At 40.2% G+C, this 23,288-nt stretch overlaps 1 protein-coding gene across 8 annotated transcripts in view; it reads left to right on the plus strand.

The window, feature by feature from the left end:
• The window catches only part of LOC310641546 (phospholipid scramblase 1-like), a 52,130-nt gene that overhangs the window by 23,887 nt on the left and 4,955 nt on the right, over nt 1–23,288 (plus strand). For 2 of the 8 annotated variants that reach the window (XM_083364705.1, XM_083364712.1), the window contains 5 exons: nt 8,600–8,695; nt 12,168–12,256; nt 15,327–15,369; nt 16,273–16,499; nt 18,918–19,079. In XM_083364705.1, the coding sequence (XP_083220831.1) occupies nt 8,600–8,695; nt 12,168–12,256; nt 15,327–15,369; nt 16,273–16,499; nt 18,918–19,079 (617 nt within the window). Of the gene's footprint in view, nt 1–714; nt 789–6,101; nt 6,121–7,204; nt 7,253–8,599; nt 8,696–12,167; nt 12,257–15,326; nt 15,370–16,272; nt 16,500–18,917; nt 19,080–23,288 lie in introns of those variants that run through there. The other 6 variants (XM_083364707.1, XM_083364708.1, XM_083364706.1 and 3 more) reach the window with 6 other exon arrangements.

The following is a 23,288-nucleotide window of genomic DNA, read 5'->3' on the forward strand; positions in this document are numbered from 1 at the left end:
TCTATCTCTTGTAGAATCAAAATGATAAGGCACTGTTCTGGTTGGGCGGCCTTATTAGAGATATTTTGTTCTTATTGTCACCGTTATTATTTTATGCTCCATTTCTATGATGAAATTTATTCCTGTGAAAATGTGCCTTGAAGCTCCCTCTGTGCTGTTTGGAGAATAGGAGAGGTTTTCTGATTGAAAGGAATCCAAATTCCAATTAGTAAACAGCCTAACCAAAGAATCCCAGATTGTCCCCACCCACCCAGACAGGCAAGACACCAGACTATAAACAGACAGCAAACAGCACTCCTTACTAGCATTGATGATGTTACCTAGTTTAGGGTAATGAAATGTCTGCAAGAAAACAAGGAAGCTCAGAGAGCACCAAGGACCCCCCCCCTTAAAATTCCAAATTAAACATGCTGAAAGCTTTTGTTTCCCAGACCTAGGAAACTATGGTTGCTTTTGTATAGTGCAACAGGTGAAGCATGTGGACACAATTTTAAAACAAAGAACAGTGTAGAAGATAAATGCTAAGCTGTTTCCAGATTTATTATTATACACGACTACAGCTATTTTTAACAGGGATCCTATTTCAGTAAATTTAAAGTGTAAACTTGCTGACATATATTCCACTGGCTTGAAAAAAGAAAGCCTTTTCAGAGCTAAACTATTGGGAGATCTCTTCTATACAATCTGAATTCACATACCTGGGAAAAATTGTAGCTGTGGTTTGTCCTGCAGTCTCAGACTAGGAGGGAGAGAGCAGGACGTCCTGAGCTAGCCAAGGCCTAAAGAAGGTAAGCTGTACAGTACATTGTGCACTTTATGAATTGTGGGTCTGCTATTTATTATAATGTGTATTGTATGTTCTAATTTTACCAAATTTGGAATATATGCTGCTCTGAGCCCAGTTACGACATAAGCTAAATAAGGCAATTCCACAAAAATGCTTAGACAAACGAATATTTAATCAGTACAGATAACCCTTGAATTGCTACCATTCATTAGTTGATTCAAAATTACAATGGCTGAACAAAGGGACTTATGATCTATACATGAAGTTATGGCTCCTGCAGCACCCCTGGGTTCACATGAATAAAATTTGACCACTTGGCAATGTGCCTGCCCTTATGACAAACATCAAGGATATTGTAGTTGGGTGTATTTCCCATCCAGCTGGGTCCGCTCAGGCCTTGGACCTGCTTCCTGCTCCCACACCTTTGGACCTCCCATGCCCCATCATGTCTCACTCCATGTATCTCTTCTGAAATTTGCTTTTCCAGGACAGGCAGCTGATGTGCCATACAGCCTTCCTATACAATGATCCCAGAAACAATCACAATTCTTGCAACTCAAGAATTGTGGTCACTTCCACAATGGCGCCTACTTCTGAAATAGTAGCACACAGTTTCTGTATAGGAAGGCCGTGCAGTGCATTGACAGCTTCTCTTTCTGAAAGGTGATATTTGGAAACTATCTTTCACACAGAGGCCACTTCCTACCATCCTGGAGCAGGTGCCATTTTTGGGGTGACCACAATTGTCATGGGTTGAGAATTATGGCTCCTCCCATAATGGTGCTCGTTTCTGGGATGGTGCCATCTGGCTTCTGTGTAGGGAGGGAGGAAGCCATGGGAGGCCTCGTGCAAGCCATGTGTGAGCTGGTAAGTGCTGCAGTGCAGCCTTCTGGGGCTTCCCCCATCCCCTGAGGCACCATCCTTCACTTGATCACAATGGAGAGAGCTGGAATGGGTGCCTTGCTTAATAACTGCCACAACCACTTATGTGATCATAAGTCAAGGACTGCTGTAAATCAGATATAAAAATACCATGCCACAGCAAAAGCAAATCATGCAAAACATGCTTGTAGTGTATCCCTGTGCCACGAAGGACTTTGAAGGTAATAACCGTAGCTGAAAGTAGTTTATTACAACTTCATTTGTTACATAGTTGCGGTTATTTTTTGTCACTTAGTCTTATATTCCATCCATTTCTATAATATTCATTCTAACTGTATTTTTTTCTTTTTTGCAACATAGATTTCTTATATACTGTATTCCAACTGATCAACTTAATATTGTTTTTGCCCTGATATACCCAACTCTAATTTCCATGTAACAAAATGGGCAGAGATTCTTTCAACAAATATTCAGACTTCATATTCACATAGTTTTTTGAAAGCTACTCTATCCTCTGTTTTGCATTGGTTTTGATTCTTCTGGTGTGAAATGTGATTGTTTGTCTTGTGTTTTCTTGGATCTCTGTGATAAATCCTTTGGTTTTAAATGCTGCTTCTAAGGCTGAAAATAATTCTAAATGATTATACAATGCTATATTCCCATTCTTTTCTGAGCATATTCTACAGCTTAATGTGATTGACATAAATCAAAGGACTTTCTATAATCAATGAAGTATGCAGTGATTTATTCTTGATATTCTTTCACTTTCTCAATTATCCAGCATGCATCACCAATAATGTCTAATTTTCCTTAGTTTTTTTTTTTCAAAACCCAACTTGAATATGTGGCATCTCATTTTCTAAATAGGCCTGTATTTTGCATTGGATGATCCTAAGCATTATTTTGATAGCACGTGAAAGTAAAGATATTGCATGATAGTTTGCGCAGTCTGTTAAGTCTGCTTTTTTGGCTTTCAGAATATAGAGTGACGTCTTCCAAACTGTTGGCTACTGTGTTGTTCTCCAGATTTTCTGGTATAGCTTGGTTAGAATTTCTAATGTTTCTTATGTAATTGGTTACCATAAGTCAATAAGTATTTTACAATTTTTTGAGGTAGACCAGACTGGGAACCAAAGTTATAAATGCTAATAACTTTGTGTCTTCTCACTTCCTGCCTTATCTGAATAGAACAAAACAAACAAAAAAGACCCCTAACAAACTAGGGAGGGTCAAGTCTGACCCATTTTCTCAAATTACATTTCTGCTTTGGATTCAAATTTCTTTTGTCTGACTATCTCAGATGAAACTGTTCTTCCTATTCCTCAAGATTATTCTTATAGCCTATTACAGTATTCACCTAGCTCTGTAGTGATCAGAGTGCTGATCTAAGTTCATCTTCTAGTACTAGAAGAGGTTCTTGTAAGTGGGTAATATCTTCTAAGGTATCTTGGATATTGACACATCTATTGTATGATATTTCACTATATTCCTTCTATTTTTGCTTGATCTCCTTTGAACCAGTTATTTGTCTACAGAAGTTCTTTGAGTTTTATGAAAGACTTTCCTTGTCTGATAGAATACTCCCTCCCCCAGCATTGCATTCATCCAGAATGTTGCATAGTTTTTCTTGAATTCATATCTGCTCCTTCCCATTATCACAATTCACTGAAATGTATTGTGCACTGCTACTTTCATACCATGCAAATCAACTTATATGAGACTGGTCCATTTTTTTCTAATATATATTTAGCTCTTTCACGCATAATTAAGCCTGCAGTTCCTTTTCCATGCAATTTGTATCAACAAATTCTACTCCACAACTTTAGGCCATCTTCATTCTGGTGCATTACATCCATTACATCTGGTGCAAAGAGCATACCTGCTTTCTAACACTAATTCATTTTATTCATTACCCTTTTCTTGAAAACACTTAACTTTTCTTATGTTTCTAGTTGCAGACTTCCAAATAACTATTACAGCTTTGATCAAATCTGATTTCTTATAAAGCTTTTTAATATGATGGCAATTAGATTACATTAACCATATTAGAAGTATTTGTGGCATATACGGTGTTCCCTATTAATGTTAAGCTCAGAACTAATAATTTTTTGCACATGTTATCCAGTATTCCTCATGTACAAGTGAAGCTCGGTTTTACATCAGGCATGTTAATGTTGTCTATGCAATCAATTATTTCTCATCTAGACATATCTTACAACCCAACATATGGGACACATATGGGGCATAGGGCATAGCTCTTTACATTGGCCCCTATCCAGTTCAATAAATTAATAATTTAAGTTCAATGACAAAAAAATAAATCTCAATCCCCAGTGATTTCAGCAGTGTTTGAAATGCAGATTGCAATTATTCAGTGATTCAGAATTGAAGGGTAAAATGTGACTTGAAGCATGAATAAGCACCCATATAGCATTGTTTGGAATACAGGTAGTCCTTCATTTACACTTCAACTGGGACCAGAATTTCCATTGCTAAGCAAAGTCATTGTTAAGTGAGCCACATCTGCTTTTATGATTTCTTTTGCTATAGTTTTTAAGTGAATTACTGCAGCTGTTAAATAAATAATGCAGTCATTAAGTGAATTTGATTTCCCATTGACTTGATTGTCAGACGTTGGCTAAGAAAGTCACAAATGGCACTCATATGACCTCAGGATAATACAATCATTGTAAATACATGCGGGTTGCCACATGTCCAAATTTTGATCATGTGACCATGGGGATTCTGCAGTGATCATAAGTGAAAGGACCGGTGGTAAGTCACTTTTTTCAATATCATTGTAGCTTTAGATGGTTGCTAAATGTTTGTATGTTTTGAACAGTCTTATCTTTGTGACTGACATAGCATCTTAGCTGAAAGTGAAAATGTATAACCATCAAAAGTGAAAATGCATACCCATCAAGACTTCAAATTAAATTTAGTTGTTCAAATCTAGATCTGTGCAAAGCTATAGTATCCACTGTCAACTACCAGGCAGGTATGTCCCATACAGTACATTATCTGATCATATTAACTAGAGACATAAGAGATTCAGTCTGAAAGTCCCTGAACAGGAAAATAACTTGTTCTCTCATTTAATCACAATGTCTTTTCACAAAGTAGCCTAATAAGAAGATTAAAAAGGAGAGAGAAAATGTATCTAATATAATAATAGATAAGAATGAAATTACCCACCAGTGTCCTCTCAAAACAAAACATATGTTAACTGTTAACAACCTCATGATCCCTGCATTGTAGCCTGTGACCACAAGGGGAAGTGGGCTGGAACACTAAACTGATTATTACTGTGGAACCAACTTACAGAAGTTATTCATATTTTTTTTAAAAAAACAATAAGTGCTCTACATCAGGGATCCCCAATCCCTGGTCCATGGACTGGTACCAGGCTGCGGCATGCCAGCAACTGGTCCACACAAACAAGCAAAGCCCCATCTGCAGAATCCACACAAAACCACTCTCTCTCCGGTCCGTGGAAAATCCTTTCTCCACGGAACCGGTCCCTGGTGCCCAAAAAGTTGGGAACCTCTGTTCTGCATAGTTACTAAATACTTAATCAGTTATTTAAAAATTGTTATCAGAAAAAAATCCTCTAAATTCTCATAGAGACAGCAGAAGATTTTCCCCCTACTTTTACAAATATTGGATATGTAGCCAACATCTTGAATTACTTGGTTGAGTTGGACGTCTATAGAAATTAATAATTAATTAATTAATAGGACAAAGGGAGAAAGCTAATCTCTCTCACCAACATGTTGAAACCCTTACATTAGTGGTTCTTAACCTGTGGTCTGCGGACCTCTGGGGTACTGTGATGTAATCACAGGGGGTCCACAAAGGCTTGAATAATGTTATGATTTAAATGTTGAGTTATGTTTTGGGGGTCATGCCCATGGTTCATGGCCCCAAAAGGTGGACCGTGGTGAAGAAAAGGTTGAGAACCATCGCACTACATCAAGGTGGAAACTATACTTCTAGAAGCTTCCAGAACAATCCAGATACATTCTTTTCAATCAGCACTCTGAAACTGAGTATAAGCACTATTAGGTGAACGGCTCCAGAGATAGACCTATGGGTGAACAGCCCAGCCTTCCAACTGCAGCCTTCCTGTTCTGCTTTTGTAATCAGGGCCTCTTTCTACCGGAGAGAATTCTCATTTGTAACAATACTATTCTTCATTCTTAGGCCAGACATATTAACATTCAGAATGTTTGCTCATTTCCTAAGGGCACCTGTTGGTACCTGATTCCAGCATGAAGCTAGGCTACTGAGCCTTTGCTGTCTTCAGAATATGCTGTGGCTTTTCCAGAAGTTTAATCAATTAATAAAATACCTATCTAACCATCCATCCATCCATCCATCCATCCAGGAAGAATATGGCAAGAAACAGAATCTCAAACAACAACAACAACAACACCTCAACAACAAACCATGTAGTTAGTTTGGCTAATCTTATTTATTGCTAATATTTATTTACTGTAAAACTGAACAATTTAGAAACAGAATTTTTTAGAGCAATCCATCTGGATTCAGGTATCTTTCCCAAATCAATGGTTCAGAGTATTCCAGATGTGTGGCTGCAAAACACCTCTTGAATGTTTTGCACAAACCTTATAGCTAATTCTTTGGAACTGAAGCATACACATCTAGAAGTCATCCAAATTTAGGAGACTTTAATACATAAATGTTAAGTGACTCTTCATAACTCTTTTAAGTTAAATTATACTTTTAAGCATACACAGGAAATAGTACCTTTTTCATGCTTATGTTCTTAAATATGTATTTTGCTTTCTTTTTTTTGAAAGAGAATGTGACTCTGCAGATAGTAATGTTTCTCTGCATCATATTATACTACGTGAAAGATATGCCCTTTTTAAAATTATGAGCCAAATCTTGTCTTGGAAATGTATCATTCGGAGCAAAATAAAATAAAACTACTTCCATGCAATTTAGAAAAAATTATTGAAACACAGAGCATCTCAAACATATTTTGAAATTAACAGAGCTTAATGGTCTTTTACGTGGAAGAACCAATAGTACATTATTGGGGTTTATTGTTATGCTATAAAAACTAGAAAAAAATACAGTTTTAGTATGAAATAAGGATATGTGATTTTGTTAGAAAAATCAGTATTGTAATGGAATTAGAGCTGGAACATGCATACACAAAAATATCACTTTTTCGAGAAATATAATTCTGATACACTAGCAGTGTGTGAAATTCAAGGAAACATGGAATAGACTGTTGAATTCTCCATGGAAGTATAAAATTTGGAACCTGGAAGATTGTACTGGAAATGGAATGTGCCTTCAAACAATGTCCATATTTACTAAAATATATCAAATTAGAAATGTTTTTCAAAGATCATATTTAATTTTATTTACAGCTTATTGGGGTCTTTTGAAAGCCTATATTGATTTCTTCATTAAGTTTGGCCAACCAGGTTTCTTTAGTTTTATCTATGAACTTAAAAAGCAAATTGAAGAATCTGAAGAAATCTATTTACATTATAAAAGGAATGTCTTGTTTTTCAGATAAGACTAAATAGAAGATGATGGAAATGTGTAAGTAACATACGTGTGTCTGTATATGTGTGAGAGAATGGGGTGCTCGTTTACAAATGAATATAAATAACAATTTTGTTTCTTTAGTAAAGAAAGGGATGTCTGCAGAGACAGTTTCCAGACTGGAAAAATAAGTTTGTTACGTGATCAGAACAAACAGATTTTGAATCATTTTTCTTAAGAAAAGGTCCATAAAAGGAAAAATGAACCAGATCCTACTATTGACTTATATGTAACTGCTCCAGTGGTAGGATTCAGCCGGTTTGCACCAGTTCAGCAGAACTGGTGCCCAGGCCCAGAATGGACCTCTGGAAGTGGCATCCACACAGAGAACCGTTTGTTCACATATTTTATTTATTTTATTTTATTTTATTAGATTTATATACCGCCCCTCTCCAAGGACTCGGGGTGGTGTACAGGGCAATTAAAACGCTAACAACACGCAAGATATAAAAATTAAAATAAGATTAAATCAAAAGCCCTAAGTAATAAATACAATCTAAAATTTATTTTTTTAAAAAATTTAAAGACTAAAATCCAATCCCTCAGTCCAGGCCGGCCTGTTCAAACAACCAAGTCTTCAGGTCGTGGCGATATGAGCGAAGGTCGGGAGCCATCCGGAGCTCAACCGGAAGCTGATTCCAGAGGGCAGGCACGCCTACAGAGAATGCTGTCCCCCTGGGAGAATCCCATACATACAAACATTCCCTGAGATAGTTTTAGCATGAGTGTCATATGATCACAATTTACATGCTTGGCAGCCATCTCATAATTACAATGTCACAGCATCCCCCAGTCATAGGATCACGATTTTTAACCATCAGTGACAGCTTCCAAGAAGCAAAGTCAATGGAAAAGGCAGCAGATGGGTTGCAAACGGCAATCTTATGACTGCAGGGTGCTGTGACCATGCAGGATTCATCCAACACCAACTGGAACTGCCATTGTAAGTTGGCACAGTCATGTGACATTGCACTTTATGTGTGTAACACTTAAGAATGGAGTTGCCAATCCAAACTGCCATAGTTGAACAAGGACTAGCTGTAGTATGAATATTGCAATGGATTAGCATGTTTAAAAGAACTATTTTTATATAAGATATTTCAGTGATAAACATTTGCATTTTATTTTACATGTTTGGTCATGTAATATATATGTTTTAATTTCATATATATAAACATGAATGGATTCATTCAAAATAATCCTTAAAACACTGGCAAAATTCAGTCTACTGTATATACACTTTCCTATACTTGTAGGAAAATAGGGCATAAAATGCAATTTATTTATGTAATTTATGCAAGGCATACATGTAATACTACATATCTGCATTCCTTTCTCTTCCAGCAAATGAAACTAAGCCCACATCACCTCCAGAATATTCAGGCCCAGCTTATTCAGTTCCACAAGCCCACTATCCTCAGTATGGGCCTGCCTTTCCAGGTAATAGAAATCTTTATTATAGTTACCCATCAGAATTTTGTGAGTTAACAAACATAAAGTAACAGAACAGTTTCTATTTCAAATATTTTAAAAAAACCCTTAAAATTGTAAATAATTGAAGGAATTGGGGTGTTGTATGTTATTTGTCCTGTACTTTATAATTTGTTGACTCAGATTTCATCCTTTCTTGGTTGGTAAAATGAGGACCCAGATTGTTGGGGGCAATATGCTGACATTGTAAATTGCTCAGAGAGTGCTGTAAAACACTATGGAGCAGTATACAGTTGCAAGAAAAAGTATGTGAAGCCTTTGGGATTACGTGGAGTTTTGCATGAATTGGCCATAAAATGCACTCTAAATGTCATGTAAGTCACAACAATAGAAAAACACAGTCTGCTTAAAATAATACTACACAAACAATAGCTGTTGTCATGTTTTAATTGAACATAAGATGGAAACATTTGCAGTGCAGGGTGGAAAAAGTATGTGAACCTTTGGACTTAATAACTGGTTGACCCTCCTTTGGCAGCAATAACCTCAACCAAACATTTCCTGTAGTTGCAGATCAGACCTGCACAACAATCTGGAGTAATTTTGGACCACTCCTCTGCACAAAACTGTTTCAGTGTAGCAATATTCTTGGGATGTCTGAGAGATAATTCTTGCTCTAAAGAGACTTTTGTTACTTAGCTATGATTCCAAGTATAATTGCAGCATTGGAGATTTTATTTATTTGATTCAATTTTATATGTCTGATAATGGGCACCATATAGGAACAGTATAATAAGAAGTAACAAACAACAAAACCAAATTACCCCAAATTAAAAAGAACAACAAGTTAGTAAACCTATCACATATTCCAAAATATTCCACCAACCTCTAACATCCTGAAGCCCTAGCCAGACCCGTGATCTGTTCAGAAATGTAAAGATATTTTTTTGCCTGTAGATCCATGTTAGGCTACAGCTTTAAACATAAAGAGTGACTGATCTCCACCCCAGGAAGTAATAAACCTTCTTGCTGAAAATTTATAACAAATAATAAAGGTGGATTGTGTTTCAGATCTTTGGTGCAGGGGTAGGCACAGATGTTATAGCTGTAGGGCCCCATTTAAGAAGTCAAGTCTTTTCCTGGATTAATGCAATAGCCATATGATCCTAGGAAAATGAAAGTTTGAGATAAGGAGACACCAACAGGGAATGAGAATATGCTTCAAAACAGGTATCTCAGGTGCATTTTTCCTGGAAATGGGAGCTACTGTGTGAGCCCAGAAAAAATATAGCTACTTTAGGGAAGTGATAAAAAGAGTGCATGTTTATCAATCTTCACTTCAAAGAATCCTTTCTCTACTAAATCTATTTTAGGAAAAAAAATCATTTATTGGAAGCTATCCAAAGTATTAATTTGACAAAGTACCTCCTTTTGAAGCATTCGAGCAATTGCTTGTTTGCTGTTCTATGTGCATGAGAAGATAGTATTTATGCAGAGGCTACCAGATCAGTTGTGCACAGGAATAGTTTTTAATGCAATTATATAACAAGGCACAGCTGTTTTAGAGGTGCTTCTGGAAGACAGCATTTTGAATGTGGTACACAGTAGGACTATGCAATGCTTTGAACTGGATCATAGAATGGTGTGTTGAAAGGCTCCCGGGCACGATGACTACACTTGTCTGCATCTCTATAAAATAGCTGAATTGTGATCCCAGGAAAAGACGTAATTGCTTTAAGGCATTGCAGACAGGTGCTATGTTCACACTCCAAAACATCTTTTGGGAATTGAAGCCAAAGCACTGCACGTCTCTATTAATTAAACTCTGAGTGATTTTCAAATGTTCCAGCTGGTGCCATTACCTGGCTGATTTCATCTGCACTTGAAGCTAAGCAGAGTCATGCCTAGTTAGTATGTGAATGGGACACTACTGTACATTGGAATATTAGAGTTGTCTTATAGACAAGGAAGGAAAATCAGAAAAAGAAAAATCAACATGGAAGAAAGCAATGGGAAACCACTTTGATATTGCTGCAAAGTAAATGTCACAGTTATGTCTGTGAAGTCCCTTGAAATCAAACTGAACTTAATGGCCTATATATTTAATTTAAACCCTAAAGAGTTCAATCTTTTGGAGATCTCCAATACACATGACAACAATAAGGTATCACTCATTTGTCAAAATATTTGTTGCAGTTCCTTTCAAATTTCATCAACCAAGTCCTTTGCACCCTCTAGTGGATATTTTGCCCTTTGTTGAAATAAAAGTGTTAGCACTTCATTCTAGGCACATGTTTTCCCAGAAGTGCGGCTACTTTAATTTTATTGTTAACTTGGAATCAACAGTATGTAATGTAGAATTACACTGTGCTTCATTGATACTTATGAAGTGCCCCTGCCAAAGTACATCCAGGTACTACAGGTTTTTAGAATAGGGCTTTCAGCAATCTGAAATTCAAAAGAATTGTCTGAAGTTTATTTTTTTTAAAATCCTCTTTAACCAACCATATTGTGAAGTTCACAGATGATACAACAGTAGTGGGCCTTATTCATGATGACAGTGTGGAAGCTTACCGCAAGGAGATTGAGGGGTTGGTGAACTGGTATAAGGAAAACAGCTTAGTTTTAAATACCGGGAAAACGAAAGAGATCATTGTCGATTTCAGAAAAGGCAGGCACAGCCACACTTCTCCGTGCATTAATGATTCACCTGTGGAGATGGTTACCAGCATCAAATTCCTGGGTGTGCAGCTAACGAGTAGGCTGGCTTGGTCGCTCAACAGTGAGAAACTGGTGAAGCGGGCACAGCAGCGCCTGCACTTTCTGTGTCGCATGAGAAAAGCTCATCTTCCTTCCCCTGCTCTGACCACTTTCTACAGGGGGACGATTGAGAACATCCTGTCATACAGCATCACAGTCTGGTTTGGAAGCATCACTGCTTCAGACAGGAAGGTGGTGCAGAGAGTGGTGAGGATGGCAAAAAGATCATTGGCAGTTCCCTCCCTCCCATCCAGGACATAGCACAGAAGCATTGCTTGAGCAGGGTCCGTAAGATTATCTGGGACACCACTCATCCTCTTCACAACCTGTTTTCCTTGTTACCTTCTGGGAGGAGGCTTCGTGGTATCCATAGCAGAACATCCAGATTCAGCCATAGTTTCATTCCATGCAGCATTAACCTTGTGAACTCTCAAGCTTCCTCCTTCCATTATATATTCAAGATGGACAGTATTTAATATTTTATTGTTATGTATATGTAGGGGTGTGGGTCTATACATATGTTGTATATAGTATGTTTTAGGTGTGTGTCATGTATGTGTTTCACTTTGAGAGCTGGCAACTAAATTTCATTTTTGATGTGTTCCGTTGTGCCCACAGTAAAAAATGACAATAAAGATTATCTTATCTTATCATCTTATCTTATCTTATCTTATCTTATCTTATCTTATCTTATCTTATCTTATCTTATCAATTTTCTTAGTTCAAGCAAATGCACCGCCACCCATCATCTGGATGCCACCACCACCTCAAATCCCCAAGTGCCCTCGTGGATTGGAATATTTTGGCCAGGTATATCACTCTTATTTTCAGTTTATTTTCTTGTTCCTTTACAGAGAAGCATGGGATCACATAAATACCTTAGTCACCAGTGAAATGTTAAATTAATTTTTGAACTAGGGAGCATATAGCATGGGTCCGGATTACCTACGGGAGCACCTACTGCCAGCGTCAACACCCCTCCGTCCTGTGCGCTCCCACAGAGAGGGCCTCCTCAGGGTGCCACCGGTCAGAGAATGCCGGCTGGTGGCCCCCAGGGGGAGAGCATTCTCAGTGGGTGTGCCAACACTCTGGAACTGCTTGCCTGCCGAAATCCGGATGGCCCCTGACCTTCACACCTTCCGGCGTGACTTAAAAACCTACCTATTCCAGCAGGCCGGCCTGGCCTGATAGATTTTGGGGTTTCATTTGTTTTTACTATTGTTTTACTGTATAGCTATCTTGCTCTGTACACTGCCCCGAGTCCCTCGGGAGAAGGGCGGTATATAAAAACAAACAAATAAATAAATAAATAAATAAATATAGGCAGTCCCTAATTTACTATAGTTTTTTTACTGACTGTTTGAAGTTACAACGGCACTGAAAAAGTGACTTATGACCATTATTCACACTTACGACCATCGCAGCATCCCCATGATCACATGGTCAAAATTCAGACGCTGAACTGACTCACATTTATGACAGTTGCAGTGTCCACGGATCATGTGATCACCTTTTGAGAAATTCTGACAAACAAAGCAAAGGGGAAGCTAGGTTCATGTCACTAACTTAATAAGTGGAAGAATTCACTTAACGGTGGCCAGAGAAGTTGTAAAATGGAGCAAAACTCACTTAACTAATGTTTCACTTAACAACAGAAAATTTAAGCTCAATTTTGTTCATAAGTCAAAGAATATCTATATTCATTCTGAAAGAATTCTCTCCAAGTATTTTTGCTGTGCTATTTTCAGTTTTTCAGAATATTTTTTTTTATTAAATTGCCAACTACTTCCTTTAAAACATTAAGTCAATCCCAATCCTCTAAGGTTCAAAAATATGTTATAGATGCTGAAATATTTTGTGAGTAACATGTCTCTCCAGACTACAGCACATTTGAGCTTGGCAGTTCATGGCACTTCACTTTAAAAGAAATCAGTGATGGATTGCTTTTATATTGCCATTTGTTGGTTTTGCACCCCTGAGCAATAAAAATAATATTTATTTATTCATTCATATTCATTTATTCATTCATTAACATTTCTAAGTATGTACACATGGGCAATGTAGGATTTGCCTACTCAGTTGTACAGGCAGTTGCAACATAAACAACTACCATGTTTCCCTGAAAATAAGCCCCTCCCCTAAACTAAGACCTACCCTGATTTTTTTGGGGGGGCTAATATAAGCCCTACCCAAAAATGAGCCTTAGTTAGGACCCTGCCCACTCCGTCCCACCTCACTGCCGCAATGGGGAAGGAGGCCATGTGGCATATCACGCCATTGCCATCACGGTGAGGCAGGTGAGGGAGGGGTGGAGCTGTCCCGGGTAGAGCTGCCCCACGTGACCCACACCCACTTATTGGTACTTCAGCCCCCCCCCACCAGGCCATTCCTTGATCGGCAAACTTTTATTTTCCCCCTGAGCCAGACTGCCATACTATGGTGAATGGGATTGGCAGGTAGACCCAGTCCTCCTCTATCGTTTTGGAGCCAGAGGGGAGTGACAGTGAACGGCTCCGCTGCTTCTATGCGCTGCAACGGGGCTTTCTCTAAGCTTCGTTCTGCAGATCATCTGCCCTGGTGCAGCCATCACCTCTTTGTCATCCATCAATTCTGCCGGCCGCCTTCACTGGCCCTTTGTTGCCTGTCTCTCAGAGAATGGAAAATGGAGAACACAGTGGCTCTGCATAGGGATGCAGAGCAGAGAACAGCAATTGCTTGCTGCCTGCATTGCCCTGCGTCTCCCTTCTCCCTTCTGGAAATGGCAGCCCCGTTTCCTGCCACTTCTCCTCCCAGCACAGCTCCTCCCTCTTCCTAAAAGCATTTCTTTGCTAGCCTGCTTTCCAGCTCTGGCACGTTTCTCTTCTGCTCCAGGGAAATGGAGTTTGTGGGACTAAAAAAAAGTTCAGTCAGACCTTCCAACTTCTCGTGAAATCTTCTGCTGTAGCAAGGCAGTCCAGCTCAGGAGGGAAGTGAAAGGTCGCCAATCAAGCAACGGTATGGTGGAAGGGCTGAAGTACCAGTAAGCGGGTGCGGAGGTCGTGGGGCAGTGGCCCATGATGTGCCACAAGGCCTCCTGCCACAAGCGGCCATAGCAGAAGTGGGCCAGCAGTCACACGAGTTGCTGGAAGGGGGTGTTGGTGCTGCTGCCACGATGCGAGGCAAGTGTCATGAAAAATATAAGACATCCCCAAAATTAAGACCTAATGCCTTTTTTGGAGGCAAAAATAATATAAAACAGTGTCTTACTTTCTGGGAAACACAGTAGCAATTTAAATCTTTGTCCAAGTGGAATTGCTGTTCCAATTGACAGCAGACCTGGAAAAACAATGTCTTTTAGCAAAGATTATCTCTTGGCACAATAGTTATTCTTGAAATCACTCAGAGTGCACAGAATTCTTTTGATGATGCATTGTAGAAAATTCAGAGGATAAGTTAAATTATGTTCAGGGCAAGCACTGGAAGTAGGTCCAGTCAGGATACTGAAATCCTATCGTTTCTCAGAGATAACAGGTTCTGACACCAAATGCTAACTTTTCTTCCATGAATGCATGCAGTTTTGAATATTTTTGATATGTATCTTCAAGAATTTATTTAAATATAATGAATGTGGAACAGCAATTAGGGACTGAATAGATAATACAGAAATATGTTTTGACATGTGCTGCCATTCTGTCCTTTGGGGGAAAGAAAAAAAACACCAACAAAATAGTTAATATTTCTTCCTGGCTATAGCATGTATTACGTAATCTGAATAAATAACACTAATAAAATGGCAGAGTTATTAATGCTTTTGAAAATATTTATAGTCATAGGATAGTTGGTCATTTAATGTTTGTAAATATTTCTTTGTGTTTTATTTATTTTTTTATTATTTCAACAGCTTGATCAGATAATAATTGAACAGCAGATTGAGCTCATGGAAAGTATGTACGTTGCTTTATTATTTCAATAATTACTGGAGATTAGGAAAAGATATAGTTTTGTAAATCTGAAATATTTATTCATTGATATTTATTGACTGTGCATTCTCTACACGATCCACATTAATACTTAGTCTTTAAATTATTTGAGGTCTTATAATTATTTGGAGATAAAATTCGGGAAGGGTGTATGGCAAAATTGTTTTTGTTTGGTCATGTCTGGCTTTGTTCTTTTTAAGATTATATTGGAGACAGAGTTTATTTATAAATAGCCCAGAGTAATGCAAGTATGATGGATGGTATAAAATGTGTTAAATAAATAAATAAATGTGTGAATGTAAACTTGTTAGGTATTAGGGGAGAACAGTAAGGATGGCAATTTAATTTATTTATTTTTCTTTATCAAATTTTAAAACCACCCATCTCCCTCACCAAGGGATTCTGAACGGTGTACAAATAAAAACATTAAAACATAAAAATGGTATATAAAATTTAAGGAAAGGCAAGGATGATTAAAATTCAATATTAACATTAATTAAAAGACGGGGAAGACTTTCAGGGCACAAACCAGCCCAATGGCTGCATGCTCCTCTTTCCGCACCTTTCTGAAAGGCCAGGAGAGTGGGACCCTGCCTCACCTCGATGCGGGGAAATGTCCCAGGGGACAGGGCAATGGCAGAGAAGGTGCTCTTCCAGGACCCTGCCAGTCAGATGGGATCCACAATATACCTTTCCTGCCTGACCAGATAGAAGAACCGGCTGACGTAATTGGATGAAGCAATACTGTATCATGTGTTATAGAATTGCATTTTAGAGGCTGAAGCTGATTTCTCTTTTTTCCCTCAGGTCAAATTAATGATAAACATTTAGATTCACTTAATTCTTATGCTTTCACTTCTTTTTCAGTGATAAGTGGCTTGGAAACTTGTAATAAGTATGAAATAAAAAATGCCATGGGGCATTGGGTATACTTTGCAGCTGAAGAAAATGATGACTTCAACCTGAACTGTTATGGCCCTTTGAGATCATTTACCATAAAACTCTTTGACAGTACAAACCAACCAGTCATGCAATTGTCCAGGGAGTGCCATTGCTCCATTTGCTGTTGTCCTTGTATTTGTTGCCTGCAAGAGGTAAATAGCTTTTTCTTTCCTGTGCCCAACTTTTGATTCTTTCTGTTAAATCAGTTTCCTTATCATCAAGAGAACAGTTGTTGTGAATTCCTTCTAGTGCAACTTCCAACAACTTGGCAAGTCGTGTCTTTTGTTATATGTTTTGAGTATTTCAAAGGATTGATTTTACAGCTTTGTTTCAATTGGGAAGCTTTCTAACAATTAGATAGACCAAATAAATATTTACAAAAGCATTTGTAAGCTTTTCAATTACCAGAAACCTATCATCAGGGAAGATAGTTAAAATTTCAGGAAGAAAGACATTGCAGAATGGGGATGTAGCTAATGTCATACTTTTTCATCAAATGTGAGAATAATTGTGAGGCAAGGACATTGCAGAATATCAGGAAAACAAATAGTATTCTGTTACCAGGCAATAATTAGTGCCCTCCTTCATTTGTGGAAAAATTAAATTCAGCTACTAATGATTGAATCTGTAATAAAAAGATCCTTCCATTGTGTAAGGGCAGGACTGTTCTTTGTTCTGGAGCTACATTATCCTTTTCAAGTGATAGTTACAACACTCTTCAGTTTATTTCCACATGAACACAGATTTATCTTGCTCCAAGCAACCCTTTTGCCTTAAAGCAGGGATCTGCAACCTATAGGCTGCGGCCCAGGACTGGGCTGTGGGCTCTTGGTCAGCGGGCTGCAGAAATGGCTGGCCAGTGCACACATGTATGGGTGTGTATTCCCGCTTGTGCTAGCACCCATGGCCTTGTCTGTGCGTGCTCACAGTCGCAAACGGGTCTGCTAGCTGCTGTGTGGAGCATGGCCATTTGCGCATGTGCATGGCACCAGCACATGCCGCATGCACGAATGGGGCCACTAGTGCTCCACCAGTGCGTGTGGACCCATTTGCATGCATGCATGTGCACCAATTTGGGAGCTTCTCTTCTTCCCTCTGGGCTGCAAGCCCGGAAAGGTTGGAAAACTCTGCCTTAAAGCATGACCTTCCTATCAACTGATAGGTAAAAGGGTACCTGTTATACCAGACTACGTATGACACATACAAATATTAACATAACATAGAAAGAATAAAACTATTTTTAAAATAAAACTTGTGAGATAATCAAATTCCTTCAGTCAGTCAGCCAGCAATATGCTTCTACTCCCCAAAGAGCCAACAGAGTCCTAGGCTACCTCAACAGAGAAATAGCATCAAGATCACAAGAAATGATATCTACTTTATATTGCACTAATGAGACCACACTTGGAATACTCATCCAGTTCTGTTCACTATGATACAAAAAAGATGCTAAGGCTTTAGAAAGAGTGCAAAGAAGAGCAACAAAGATGATGATAGGGTCAGGAAGCTAAATTATACGATAAATGGCTAGGCAAACTATATATGTTTAAGCTAATCTTGAAGGGCTATCACAAGGAAAAGAGCATTGATTTATTCTCCATAGCACCCAAGGGCAGGGCAAGATGCAATGGATGGAGGGAGGAGAAACAGAGGGATTTCTTGATAGCGAACATGATTAATCGGTGGAACAACTTGCTTTCCATAGTTGTGGGTGCTCCATCACTGGAGGTTTTCAAGAAAATATTTGACAACTATTTGTCCTGTCCTTAACTTTAAGACCATAATTGAGCCCAAAATTTATCTTGATAAGTGAGAAATGTGTAAAGTGAGCTTTGTCCCATTTTACAACTTTTTTGCCACATTTGTTAAGTGAATCACTACAGTTGTTAAATTAATAACACAGTTGTTAAGTGATTCTGACTTCGCCACTGACTTCGCTTATCAGAAGGTTGCAAAAGGGGACTGCATGACCATGGGACTCAGCAGCCATCATAAATATGAAACAGTTGTCAAGTATCCAAATGTATATCACATCATCCAAATGGATACATTCATCCTTATGGAAAAACATATTAAAATAGCCTTCCACCATGGCAGTTGCAATACATGAATGAGGATTTGAGAGTAGACAGTTCTAAAGTAGCCATATGGCTCCATATTATCATCCAAGCCCAATTTCTAAGTACTTTGAAAACTAAGTTTAGATCATTTGGTATGTGTATATTGAGAATTTGTTTCAGCATCTCTCTTCTTTATATTGCACTGGAAGACATATCCCTACTACAAGAAGACAAGACCTCAAGAACCTTTTGTGGGGTTAGAAGGGAAGGATGGGGAGACACATAAGGCTAAGAAAGGGATTTACTATCTCAGGTATACTTCTGTTTTGTCTCTATCATCTATTAATTTTGTCAAATAAGACCCTCAAGTCTTTCTTATTTTAACCTTCAGTATTAGGGTGCACTGCTTTTGACTGACTGAATGAAATCTTGTTTGTTTACTTTTGTGCTAGGTAAAATTATAAGTCTACTTTTTGTATTAACTGAGATTTTCCCCTCTGTCTCTTTTAGCTTGAAGTACAGGCACCTCTTGGTAACGTCATTGGATATGTGAAACAAAAGTGGCATCCATGCCATCCAAGATTTACTATACAGAATGAGGCCAGAGAAAATGTTCTTAAAATTACTGCGTCTTGTGTGCCCTGCCAATTCTATCAGGATGTTAATTTTGAGGTAAACACATCCTCCATTTACTATTTATTAATAAGGCCGTGGACTTGAACTATATACACTAATTTATTAATTTTATATGCCATCATTTTACTTTGTAAAGCAATTCTGGATAGCTGTATAAATTCATTTTTTTTTATTTTTTATCATTGTAATTGTGGCTTTTTCTTATAATAATTATTCCAGAATATTTTTATTGTGGAGACAATTAACAATTCTGAAGGTTACAGATGAGATTACTGAGTTTTGTTTTTGATGGAATTCCATGTTCTTATCAAGCTCTGTTTTTTCTAAGGTTTTATCTTCTTTTATAATCCTTATAAATGAACCAGCAGTGTGCAGCGGCAACCAAAAAAGCTAATACAATCCTGGGTTGTATAAACAGAGGCATAGAATCAAGATCATGCAAAGTATTATTATCGCTTTATAAAACCCTAGTAAGACCACACCTGGAATACTGCAGCCAATTTTGGTCACCATATCACAAAAAAGATGTTGAGAGTTTGGGAAAAATTCAGAGAAGAACTACTAAGAGGATCAAAGGCCTGGAGACTAAAACATATGAAGAACGGCTACGGGATTTGTGTGTTATATATGTAAACAGTTCCGTAATAGATATGTATATATGTTAACAGTTCAAATAATACTGCAGCAGCAAAGTGTATAAACTAAAAGCCTCCTGACAGAAAAACACGCGGGAACTTTGACAGCTGTCAAAGTTCCCCGCACAGCGCAGGCGCCACCACTGACAGCTCGCGGCTGTCAAACTCCGGACTACGAGGAAGCCTGAGCTGTCAAAGCATCCACCGCACAGCGCAGGCGCGACCACTGACAGCTCGCGGCTGTCAAAACACCAAGCCACGCGGAAGCCGGAGCTGTCAACGGAAGACGACGCGGATTGGTCCCTGCCTGACACGGCGCCAAAATAAACACCTCTGATTGGTTCTCGCTACCAGCTGCCGGCTATAAAAGCCGGACAAGTTATTCTATGTTTGCCTTGCTCTTAATAAACCTGTTGTTACTAGCCTGTCGTCCCGAGTGGTCCTTCGGCTACTTCACTGGCGACGAGGATGGGATCGCTCCGGAGCTGAAGTCACGGCCGAGGAAGGAAGTTCCCGGCAAGAGCTGTCACGGAAGTTTTAACTTCCATCGGAGCAACCCAGGACCGGACGACATGGCAAACTTCGGCCGTGTGAGGGAGTTTGATACCCGCCATCCCGAGAGATGGCAATCACATCTCGGCCAAGTCGAGGGATTCCTCCTCGTCAGTAAAATCACTGACGACCGAGCAAAGGCCGCCGCTCTGCTGTACATCAGCGGGCCCCCGGTGTACGATGCAGCCGTCGGGTTGTTCAGCCCAGTGCCCATCACTGAAGTCTCCTACGCGGACTTGGTGGACCAGCTGAGCAAATACTACATGCCGGCTCGATCAGAACTGTACTGGCGGGTGCAATTCACACAAAAGAAACAACGGCAGGATGAGCCCGCCAACGAATTCATCGCCGGGGTCAGACACGCCGCAAGGAACTGCTGCTTCCCCGACCTGGAAGACCGCATCAGAGACCAGGTGGTGATCGGTCTGAGGGACGAGAAGCTACAGAAAAAACTGACGTCCAAACCCGACATGAACCTGGCCGAGCTGACCAGGGAGATCATGGCATACGAACACAGCCACAAGAAGAAGCCGACCAACACGACCCCAGAGACCCCCGCGACCGTCTACCAGGAAAGCGCAGCCTTCAGCGACAGTGGAGAGTCGGTAGATTTCACCGACGGAGAAGCCCTACAGCGCCGAATGGAGCACCGACAGCCGAGAAGGGGCAAAACGTCGGACCGCCGGGGGTCCAGGAACCCTCCACCGCCACCACCGCGTTACGAGCAACGAGCCGCCTGTGCCAGCTGCGGGGGCAATCATGCCCGAGGAAGTTGCCGCTTTAGGAACGCGAAATGCCACAATTGTGGGAAGACTGGCCACATCAAGCCGGTGTGCCGCAGCAAGGGCCGGGACAACATCAATGAGGTGGAGGCAAACCCCCCAGGTAGGCCGGCTGCCCAAGCCAGCAGAGAACCCCACCCAGGCCCCCTGGTAGAGACAGTGGACAGGGTAAACAGCATAAGCTCCAAGGTTAAGATCTGGGTCAGAATTCAGGGGGTGCCCTGCCACATGGAAGTAGATTCTGGGTCGGCAGTTTCCTTAATTTCGCTGACAACCTATCAGGAGATCTGTCAGAAAGGCCGAGGACAAATTCCCCTGAAACAAACTCAGGTACACCTAGCTGACTTCCAGAAAACCCCCATTCCGTTGGAAGGGAAAGCCAAGGTCGAAGTGCAGTACAAGGGGTTCAAGGGTCCCCTGGAGGTTTTAGTTACACCAGGGAACCGCACCAATTTGATAGGACTAAACTGGTTCGGTCCACTAGGCATCGCTTTAACAGGGGTTAACACCATTCTAACACCCAGCCTAGAAGCCGTTTGCGATAAGTTCGCCGACGTTTTCGATGGCACTTTAGGGAAATACACGGGTCCCCCCATCTCCTTACAGCTAAACCCTGCAATCCAACCAATTAAGATAAGAGCCAGGAGGGTACCTTTTGCCCTTAAAGAAAAAATCGAAAACGAACTTGATCGCCTCGTAGGACTAGGGGTGCTTGAGCCAACAGAAGGGGGAACCTGGGAGACCCCTATTGTCACCCCAATCAAACCTAATGGTGAAGTGAGACTGTGCGCTGATTATAAGGCGACAGTCAACCTAGCCCTCAGCCCCCATGCCTACCCGGTGCCAGCGGTAAGGGACGTATTTGCTTCCATCCGCTCTGGCGCCCTTTTCGCCAAGCTTGATCTCACACAGGCGTATTTGCAGCTGCCTGTCACTGAGGACACTGCGGAGGCCCAGACAATTGTCACCCACCGCGGTGCCTTTAAGGTAAGGAGGCTCCAATTTGGCATATCGGCGGCCCCGGGTATATTTCAGGGTATCATGGAGAAGACCCTGAAGGGAATACCCGGGGTCTGCCCCTATTTCGACGATGTTCTCATCGCCGGAGAAAACGAAGCGAACTTAGCTGACAGGCTGTCAGCTGTGCTGAGCCGGCTCAGAGAAGCCGGCCTCAAACTTAAGTGGGAAAAGTGCTCTATTGGAGTCACATCCACTGAATTCCTAGGGTACAAAATAGATAGCCAGGGCATTCACCCCACCTCAGAAAAACTTCAGGCTATTCAGACCGCACCCAGCCCTAGGAATAAACAAGAGCTTCAATCCTTTTTAGGATTGTTAAACTTTTACCACGCCTTCATCCCCCATAAAGCCACTATTGCGGAGCCTTTGCATAGACTCCTAGACAAGGGTACAACTTGGTCCTGGACCAAAGAACATGAGAGCAGCTTCCAATCGTTAAAAAAGATTATCTGTCACAGTTCAACTATCACCCTTTTCAGGGAGGACACCCCAATATGCATCGCTTGCGATGCCTCTCCCTATGGAATCGGGGCTGTCTTAAGTCACATATTCAAGGACGGTACACAAAGACCCATAGCCTTCTATTCACGCACTCTAACCAAAGCTGAAAGGAACTATGCACAAATTGACAGGGAAGCCCTAGCAATAGTAGCAGGGGTCAAAAAATTTCATGATTACCTATATGGAAGACCATTTACTATAATTACAGATCACAAACCTCTGCTAGGCATATTCACGTGGAACAAAACTACTCCACAAATTCTCTCCCCGAGAATGCTAAGATGGTCAACCTTCTTAGCAGCCTATTCCTATCAACTAATACATAAACCAGGTAAAGAATTGGGACACGCTGACTGCCTCAGTAGACTACCCATACAAACCAGGGACTCAGACCCAGCCCCAGCCAGCCAGATTTTAGCAATCTCCCAACTTCCAGAATGCCCCCTGACTGCAAACATTATAGCTAATAATTCAGCTAAAGATAAAATACTTGCCAGAATCCTCAAATGGGCCACAACAGGATGGCCAGCTCAAAATCCACAACCTCAATTCCAACCTTACTATAACAGGAAAAATGAGATCTCAACACATAGAGGATGCCTACTGTGGGGAAATAGGGTCATCATACCCGAGAAAAACATTGACCAAACATTACAAATATTACACGAAGGTCACCCTGGAATTGTAAAAATGAAGGCGATGGCTAGAAGTTATGTGTGGTGGCCAGGCATAGATAAACAAATAGAAAAGTATGT

This window comes from Vipera ursinii, assembly GCF_947247035.1.
Source record: "Vipera ursinii genome assembly, chromosome: 5".
In the NCBI taxonomy this organism is placed as follows: domain Eukaryota; kingdom Metazoa; phylum Chordata; class Lepidosauria; order Squamata; family Viperidae; genus Vipera; species Vipera ursinii.